This window comes from Amphiprion ocellaris, chromosome 6 (assembly GCF_022539595.1).
Source record: "Amphiprion ocellaris isolate individual 3 ecotype Okinawa chromosome 6, ASM2253959v1, whole genome shotgun sequence".
NCBI classification, from domain to species: domain Eukaryota; kingdom Metazoa; phylum Chordata; class Actinopteri; family Pomacentridae; genus Amphiprion; species Amphiprion ocellaris.
The window spans coordinates 13,133,307-13,143,127 of NC_072771.1; the positions used below are offsets into that span (position 1 = coordinate 13,133,307).

Below are 9,821 nucleotides of genomic sequence, written 5' to 3' on the forward strand. Positions count from 1 at the left end.
CTCAGTAGATCAGGCTTGTTCCAACACATCTTTGATCTAACTGGAATTTGAGGAGTTTGGAGGCCCGATCTGTGCCCTGGAGTTTTCCCCAAAACTGTTCTGAGCGTTTTTTGGGAGGCAGCTACCTCTATGTCAAAATATCATCCACATAAATGTCGGGACCCGAGGTTTCCCAGTAGAACACGTCACTGTAATGAGAGGATCAGTGTTTTTTCATTTTACCTGTAAGTGGTTTTAATGTTGACTGATCAGTGTACAGAAGGACTACGATCCAGGATTATGTCACCAACCACAGTCTGTGAGGCACATGACCTCCTCACCACCATGGAAAGCACAAAATTACACAAGCACACCAAGGGCAGAACTGGAGCATGCCATCCACATGTCCAGAAGAGGGAGACAAACACACAGAAGGGAGAGAGATGAAGACAGAGAAGAGGAAGTGTTGAATCTGTTGGAGAGGAGCACAGATTCGGACTCAAAACAATGGGAGTAAAGCACAGCCAGAGGACAAAAAGAAAGAAAGCTTCCAGACAGCTGATGACCTAGGATTAGAAGGCTGAGTGAAAAGACAGGAGGAGGAGAGAGAAGCACACAACTTGGACACTTGAGTGCTTGAGAAACACAAGAAGGACTTAAGGACTCAGCAGGCAGCCAACTGCAATTCTTTCAGAGAGATAACAAGTTTATATTTCATTGCTTTACATAAGGATAATGTCTCTGCTTTAACATGGTTTTGCAACACTTTAATTAGACTTTTCTCACAGGTAGCTGTCTACCTAATAGTGATGATTAATATATATTTTTGAGGGTCTCAAGGGAGTGAAAGCAAATACTTTTAATGAAGAATGACACTTGTATGCTTGATTGTGTCCTGACTTTCACTGAGCTCATTTTGCTGAGAAATCATTCTCAGGGTTCTATTACTTGGCCTGGACTACTGAACGTCTGGTTTTCATTACTGGCTCTTTCAATGGGCTTTGAGAAGTTTCGCAACCACAAATGTAAATTGTTAAAAGGTGTTTGAACATTTGGAGGTTCTTTTGTATATTAACATCAAGCTGTGGGTTAAGCAAACTGTGCTTTTCCTGGAAAATGAAGAGACTTGAGGACAGAGTGGGAGATGAGCACTGGGTGGTGGAGCTGCCAAGAGATGCAGTGATAAACATGTGACCCAAAACGGAAACAATCAGGCCCTATTACATACCCCACGTCAGAGTCTGGGCGAGTCATGCCGCTTTGGGTGACACACACCAAAACACACGTTCACAGCAAGGCCTACGTCAAGAATTGCAGGACGCTTAAGCACGCAGAACCGTCTTTACACTGGGAACTGTTCAGATTGTTTACTTGTTGTTAGGTGCTCTCGTAAGTTTAACACGTAGGCTAAGTCCTTCACAAACTGCAGCGTAAAAACAGTCAGATTAAAATTCTTTTGTCAAATATCAAAACAGGAGAGAGAAAAACCACAGAGCACTCTCCAGCAGCCCTTATCACGCTAAACACTTCCCATTTCACCATATTCCCTGAAAGTTTGCCATTTAGTGACAAAGGCCAGATTCATATTTCTTCCAGCATTCTGTAAATATCCAATTAGTGAGCTTTACATAGCCGAGACCGCCTGTTGTCACAGTAACTGAGGTTGTTGCTCTTGGGTCTGCAACCATTTTTAGACGACCTCTGCTCTCATCTTACATGAGAGGTCAGTCATTGTTCAACTTGTTTGCTCTCTGAAATATCTCAGTGCACTTGTCATTAGTGAGCTGTTGCCAAAGATGACTTTTTAGGAAGCTTTGCAATAGCATAAATAGATTTTTCTTGCCATTTTGTTAAGAAAGCCAGCAGGCGCATTACATAATTGTTATTTTGTCACAATGTAGCAATGGAACTATGATTGCACAAGTTTGAGTTACCCCCAGACATGAATCTTATTGAGATTTTATAAACTGTATAAACCAAATTAGTGATTAGGATTTCTACAGTGACACTGGCCATGGTTTACAAGTCCCTCTTAAAGGAAACATACATTTTTGCTTTCTTGTATAGGGTTAGGCGAGAAGATTTACACCACACACACACACACACACACACACACACACACACACACACACACACACACACACACACACACACACACACACACACACACACACACACAGGTTTGTCATGAAAGAAGCATTAGCTAGACTAGCTTAGCTTAGCTTAGCATGAAGATGACAGTCATCTAGATTTTCTTCTCTGTGTGTTGCTTCTCCAGTATGTTTTCTACTATATCTGCGCTATATCCACCTGCCTGCCACAATCCAATCTTCACAACACTATCCAGATCTCACTGGACACTTTAATTTTCATCTTTCACCTCATTTCTGCAGGTATAAAAGTGTAATTTACCCAAACAGAGTGCAAGCATCACACCTTTCATCGGCTGTTACTTTTCTCTTTTCTCAGCAACTAAGGAACAACAGAAAGCATTACTTATTTCAGAGCGAAAGTTTGATTTGTATTCTTTATTTGCATCTTAAGTGTACATGAAAGAAACAGCACAATGCTGTTGCAATCTGGTTTAACATTCACAGAAAATGTAGTGCGAACAAAAAAAGACAATGGAGTCCAGATCTTTGTTTGCTTTTTGTTCACATTTTCTCTTAAAACCTGGTCATCTGTCATAGCAGTCTCTAGCCTGCTCACTGTCTGTGCAAGCAGCAGGCCATTCATTTTGTTCATTAGCGGGTCTTCCACTCATTTTCCCATGGCTCTTTGTTTGTGTGTAATGAATGACCTATGACCTATGAGCTGATACTGTTGAATTGAAAGATCTGTGTGTCAGCAAAACATTGTGTGATCCTAAAATACTGGAAATAAAAGTTGAGAGACCATGATTCTTCGACTGATAATTGTACTTTGGAAAACAGATTTACATTTACCTTTATATAAGGTCATCTTTAACAACACAGTGTGCAAACTTTGTAAAACAGTGTGAATGAAGGAATAATTAATAGTTAGACAGACCTGGGATTTGGCATTTGTTAAGTAACTTTTCTTTATTGTTTTAGCAATCATTTCTGTTCCCAACAAAATTAACTTTGAGCTGCAAATGCATTGTCATTATTACAAATCCTGCTCTACACTACCTTACAAATGTACATATATAGTTTTCTACTCTTGCAAAAATCAATAAATTAGAACAATAAATAGTCTTTTATTTGACACAATCAGCAGAGGTATCAAAATGCTTATAACAAAAGAAAATATCTGTATTTTCTTTGAGAATCCATATTGCAACAGTGTGGCCCTTACTGTACTCTTTAGCTCCAGAAAGTCAATAAAGTTTGCAAAAGGGCCATTTTTGTCAAAATAGTGATGAATGACTCAACTGAGGAGTTGGAGATATGTTGGGGCACATGGTGCTGGGTCAGTGAGTTGAGTCAGGAAAGATTGTTTGTTGCCTAGGAATGTAGACAACCCCAGCCCCCCTTGTCCTGTCCCACTCCCCCAACCCACCACCTCAAAAGTTGCCCAGAATGGCTTCAAGTTCTCTGAGCTTGAGTGGTGGCCGTACATGTTTCTCAACCCCCAACACCTTGCTATCACTGTAGCTCAGGGGAGTGGAAAAGAGGCATGTGAAGTGGGAAACGGGGTTGGGACAGATAACCCTGCTGCTAGGATCCCTGCACAGCACCTACATATCAGGAGGCTGCAGGAGGCAGGAGGTGGGCTTGGAGAGTTCATGTCTTGTCAGGTTGCCTCAGGGAGGCCATTTCACTGCAGCAAGGCACATGAAGTGCTGATTAGTGTTTGCATCGAGTAGGGAGGCCAGAGATAAGCGGAGAGGAAGACAGATGTCAGGGGAAAGGAGAGGAGGGGAACAATTGGCCCACTAGTTCCCACAAGGCCGTACAGACTGTAGACTGGGCTTGGTTCTTTGGGAAAACGTGTGCCTTTTTAGCCCTGTGGGTATGAGGACATACCTTTGCATCAATACTGGTCCACCTACTGACTGTAGATCTGCTGCTCATCTCTACTGTCTGCAGCTGATGTTTATGTCTTTGCCGTATATGAATACTCATTTCTGACTTAGGTACAAAATATATATCTGTCCATACATTTTTTTGGAGTGCACATAGTTGCATGAATCATGATTGCACACTTCCAGTCTCAGAGATTCAAATAATCGTCCCTCTCTTTTGTTGAAGGCATTCTTGGCTCAGCTCCTTTTTCAGCTTATTGTAAGTTTTGTGTCCTTTCTCTTATTATAAGACTTTATAAAGAGTTTAACTCTGAAAGTATGGACTATCTGCAACCACATTCAGCCACCACCATGCCTTCAAACTTGTACTTGTAGGTGACCACACCTGTGTCGTCCAGGTACAGCAGGGAGATGGGGTCCAGCTTGGTGGGCACACAACAAGCTCGTGCTGCCTTCTGAGGACTGTTGATGTTGACCAAAGTCTGGACAATGGCATGCTTTGTGGGTGTAACATGCTTTGTCAGTGGAAAGGAACAAATACCACTGCACTCAAAGGCATCGTAACCAGTGGGTGCCAGGATCCAACTGTCCCATCCAATGTCCTTGAACTCTACGTACAGAGATTGTTTCTTGCAGTGGTTTCCCTTAGCATTACGACGAATGCGGGATGCTGTGTCATAGATCAGATTGGAACGCATCTGGATAAGGTCTTCTTCACCTGGCTCACCCTCTTCATCTCCTTCCTCCCTGTCTCTTCCCAGTTCCCCCCACAGCCCATTTAGGCCTGTCCCCAAGTCATTCTGCAGAACCATGTTTGCGGTTTCATGGCCAATCATCTCGTTCAGCTCACGTTTGTCATCACGGTGATCACTACTTTGATCATCTGAGAAAACAATCAACAGAGGTTTGTGTTTCTCCTCAGGACTGGTGTCAATCTTCATGTCCCCTTCAGGTGGACTCCTGTCTTTGCTGTCTTCTTTCATACCTTTAGCATCGTCACCATTAGCAATGCTGGCAATGTGCACTTCTAACCGGTGTGTGGTACCACTGTCAGATTTGCGCCATCGCTGAACAGCAGCTGTGAGGTCAAAAGCCTCCCAGCCGTTATCTGTGCCGTAGACCTGGCGTGAAGCCAACTCCACCAGCTCTATCCGTTCTTCTACCCCTGTGAATACATCTCCTCTCACAGCCGTCATGTTGTCATCCCAATCATGCACTTCCAGTTCGTAGATAGTGACCTTGCGGTCGACACCGGCATAAAGGTGGCGGTCTGTCTGGACTAGAGTGTAGAGGCGAAGCTCAGCTGCTGTGATGCGTTCATGATGCGGAACTGACACATTGAAGAGGAGTGGGTGGCGCCTCACCCCTCCTAAACCCACAATACTGGGAGATGAATCTGGAGAAGAGAAACAAATGGTCAAAGTTACACTTTAGTCTATTTTGCAGTGTCTTTTTAGCCTCATCCTGTCCCAGAACAGAGAAACCTTTAACCACTGCTCATTTAATTGCACTGTGTACCATGCCAGAGTAAGAATACAAGTTTGCTATGAACATCACCTTGCAAAGAGAAGTAGCAAGGAAGAAGATCATTATAATGGCTTTGATCTAATTAGCTCAACATTTGTTTGTACATACTTGGAGCAACAGTCTACCTAAAAACTGTGCAGGTATGCATGAAGATTCTTGTTCTCAGTTTCACTGCCTGCATACCCTGGCTTTGCAGACCAGAGGGACATACAGATGTATTTTTTATACTGAAAGAATCATGAAAACGACAAAAAAAAAAAAAAAGAACATAGCAGCTTTCAATAATGACAAAGCCCTTTTCTAATGAAACTATATGATGTACAGGTGCATCATGACATGGAACGGAGCTGTACCTTCATTTTTGAAGCTTCGGATAATGTTGGCGGTGGGCATGGCAGAGTGGTCATTAGCAAAGCGGTTGTAGAGCTCCATCATGTATTCAGGTGGCTCCTCTCGCGTACTTCCAGGAGGCAGTGGAGGAGGACCCGAACCAGACAGGTTGAAAGTCCTCAAAAACTGCTCCTTCAGGCTCTCCAGCAGGCTTTGCATGTCCATGTTGCTGTCCTGCTCCAGCTGTGATGGATCCACCACACCTCCATGCCCGTCTCCCAGCCCTGGAGCGGGACGATGCCTCTGATGCGTGCTGGAGATGGGGCTGCTCTCTCCACAGAGAGGCTCCTGGAGCAGCAGGATGGAAAACAGCAAGAACAAAATCTTGGAGCTGCAAATGGTTCCCAGTTGAGAGATCCAAATGCTCGCCATGGGAGAAACAATCTGCAGCACTCTAGTTTATACCCTTTGGGGTAGTCAATGGATAAATTCATGCAACAATAAGAGAAAATGATTATAATCTCTGAACGCCTTTGGTTCTGTGGCAGGAGCTTAGAAGCGTTGTTGACCCTTGCACTGACCAATGTAAGTCTCTCTGCAGGCGTTTGTATTCCTGATGCCCTCTTCCAGATCTCACAGCATTTATTCTCATGCACACCTTTTGATGTCCTTTGTGACAGGGCTGTAGTTCCGGTGACAGGGTGGCCGAGGCTTGTCTTTGTCTGTCCGACTCATCTCTGTTGTGTCCTCTCCTCTGTCAGTCTCTCTCTGTGCTCTGCCCTCTCTTCCTAGCTCTTTCTTTCTGTCTCTTATCTATGATATGGTGGGTCTGCATTGCTCAGTGCTTATGGTCTCTTTGCTGGTGTGTGCGTGCGTGCCTTCCCTTCAACTCTGCGTGATGCACATGAGCGTGTGTTATCTCACAAATCCTTAATGAGGGTTTTGTAAACACTGTCCTGTAGCCTCTTCCTTGTAGAAGAGCTATTTTGTTTGGGTGGTGCTCCAGAGTTGATATTCTTCATTTGTTTATTTGCTTTGTAAATGGTGGAGTTCTCCGAGCTGCTCCATTGACCATTTCTTTTTGACAAAATACACCACAGGTCTATTGATATTGTTGAATGTAACAGGATACATCTATTAGACGAGACTTGTCCAAATGAAATTGAAATGCAATGAGGTGTGAGGCCTTAATGATAGAGGATGAAAGATACTGAGTTCACTTTGAGAAGATTAGGCAGCTCATGAAAACAGAGTAGTACAAAATAATCATTCTTGTTCATTCAGCGAAGTACACACCCCTGTTCTGTTTGCTGAAGTGCACTTCCTCTACTGTGGACATGTTTGTAATGGCTTAACAAGGCACAAGAGGCAACTCAAGAAGAGAAGAGGCACGTTCACAAGGTTTCATCAGGGACAGACTAAAGTTTATAGAGACATTCCTCTCAATTAGGGAGACAGCAACAAGTCAAAGGTGATGGCTGTGGAAACTGAGTGACTCACGGAGTAGACTTTCACCATCCAACTGATCTTCACTGAATGTATGGACATACATTAGTCAGAGGATCAGATATCAGCACTGAGAGGCTCTGATGACAGTAATAATGGCTCACACAGATTTGAATAACTTCTCCATTCGTCACCTGAACTCTCGTCCAAATACACAACTGTCCTTCATTCCTGAGCTTCTTTGTGTGACCTGCAGATACACTCCTGATTTTGGTGCGTCAGAGAGATGGGAAAGAATGAGCTTTTCCCACCCCTGTCACTCATCTGCCAGGCTGACAGTTGACAGACGTGCTGTTATCTGTCGCTTTGTTAAACTGCTTCTGCAACAGACTATCACATCTTCCTGACGGCCTTACGGAGGCTTGATAGTGGCAATGTCCTTTTGCACGCATAGTCCGACCCCTCCATATGGTCTGCATTATGGGGCCTCCGGGTGTAACAAATGTGGATTTATGCAGGCAACAGTTGCTATTTTTGGACTGAACCTTCTAACAGACAACATTCTGTAACGGCATCCAATTTCTGAATTTGAATATTTCCATCTGTCTACCCCACAGTGTTATGCTATGGATGAACATGCATTGATAGCTAACACACTTAAAGATAATACTACCACCACCACAAAGTATCTTCAAAATCGGGTTGAGAGCTAGAAAATCATTGTAATATTGATCTGCTTTTTTACTGCATTTAAAGCAGTATTGATACATTTTCTCTCACCTACGGGCAGTGGAACAAAGACAACAACAACAAGGTAATATGGCAACATTTGAGAACACAGTTTCCCAGTAATACATCCAGCAGATGTGAGAGTTACATTCATGTTTCTGGACCCCCTGATTAGTGCCAGTCTTGTACTCAGACTCTGTTTAAAGCTGGGGTGGGCAGTATCACAATGCCAACCGAAAAAAGAAGACAGACTCTTCAAAAAGAGTGAAATGTGTTAATATCTGTGAGGCATACTTACAGAACAAGTAGTCTGCTGACTACCATATTTCAAGCTTGCTGCTCTTCTCCAGGACAGGTGAGCCACTAACCTCATTTTCCTGTAATATAAATGTGTTGTAGTGGTTAGTTAGGTTTTGTAGGTAAATTTACTATACAAAATGGCAGCAAGTGGCTTTCTTAAATGCAATAGGCAACCTCTGCCTGAGAAATGAGGCTGACATGGAAGTACTAAAAACTGCAGTTGCCCAAATCTTGCTCCAAAAATGTGTCAATCCCCATAGATCTCCATGTTAAAATGCCCAACTTTACAGTAATTGGAATTACATTTTTTGTAACTCTCCTGTTCAAATTGTATTAAGCTTTAATTTATGCATAATCAAGACCATGGCCATTTTAAGTGACAGGTTGATACTGACCCTGAAGCCACCACACTGAGCTTCAAAACCAACCTGTGGGAAACCTATTCGTGAAATTACAGAGGATTTTTCCATCTTTACACACAGTCAGTGGTTAAATGTTGTTAATAAGTTAGCCTTCTATTGACTGTAGTTTAAGTCTGCTAATATGGCTAACTCTGTTTCATGATTATTTTCATGTTTACAATTACGTTTGCATGTGCATGTTGCATGTGCAAATGAAGTGCATGCATGTGCTGGAGCTTGTCTGGTTGGATGGGTTTAGAACAGAAAAGGGAAAACTGTAGTAGGAGGGAAGGATTTTCAAATTCAGTTTTTTTTTTGTTTGGGTTTTTTTTTTTCGCCTTTTCCAGATTTCTGCCTGCCTCAGCTATGACTCTGGTTCAGTCTTTACTGACTCCTGAGGGAAATATGTGTTTTCTTTAGCTGCTAAATGCACCATTATGTACATAATTTTCCTGTGTTGCTGTGAAGGCAGCATACAGTACATTTTTACAGGATTTAAGCTGAAAAATAGCTGCCTGTTGTTGGTATCATGGTAACAGACAGAGTCAAAACATTCAATTTGCAGACTGCAACATCCAAAACAAAATATTATATACTATAATGTTCCATACCTCTGAGCTAGAGGGACCTGTAGGCTCAGGTGGTAACTGACTGCAAGTGTTTTACTTTATGTGACACCCACCTTCATTTTTTATTACATATATTAATAAAGAAAAATGTTGACTAGTGCAGAGGAAGAAATATGAGGCGATATGATTTTTTGACCTCTAATGATGGCAGTCGCTTTAGTAGCCAAAATATGGTAGCAACAATTGGAGAGGATGCTATGTAATATAATGTTGACAAAACTTGAGTCCTAACGACTCTGGTGATCTGGTCTCATTTTACTCCCATGCAATCACCAGGTCAACTTGTGCCGTTCTATTGCTTATTAATTTCTGTAAAGCTAATGCGATTCCATTTGAATCCACTGCGTAACATCAGCGATCTGTAACATCTACCAGCTGTTGCCACTCAAACATGGTTTGTGTCAAAAAATTTGTGGAAAAATAATCTTTTGTACATCAACAAAAACCCTTGTATGTTTTTTTTTTTTTATTAATTTGCCACTTAAATGATGC

At 42.4% G+C, this 9,821-nt stretch overlaps 1 protein-coding gene across 1 annotated transcript; it reads right to left on the minus strand.

Annotated features, from left to right (window-relative positions):
- Positions 1-2,481: 2,481 nt before the first annotated feature.
- Positions 2,482-9,710, minus strand: bmp10 (bone morphogenetic protein 10). The gene is made up of 2 exons (XM_023298476.3): positions 5,848-9,710; positions 2,482-5,363 (listed from the first exon to the last, which is right to left on the minus strand). The coding sequence occupies exons 1-2, from the start codon at positions 6,254-6,256 to the stop codon at positions 4,291-4,293; spliced, it is 1,482 nt and encodes a 493-aa protein (XP_023154244.2). The 5' UTR covers positions 6,257-9,710; the 3' UTR covers positions 2,482-4,290.
- Between the last annotated feature and the right edge of the window lie 111 nt (positions 9,711-9,821).

What these genes read in the sequence shown, in the direction of transcription:
- bmp10 (XM_023298476.3), bottom strand. Translation starts at nt 6,256, where the DNA reads ATGGCGAGCATTTGGATCTCTCAACTGGGAACCATTTGCAGCTCCAAG. An exon ending in CCGAAGCTTCAAAAATGAAG is followed by an intron (nt 5,364 to 5,847) that starts GTACAGCTCCGT and finishes TCTCTTCTCCAG; the next exon opens with ATTCATCTCCCAGTATTGTG.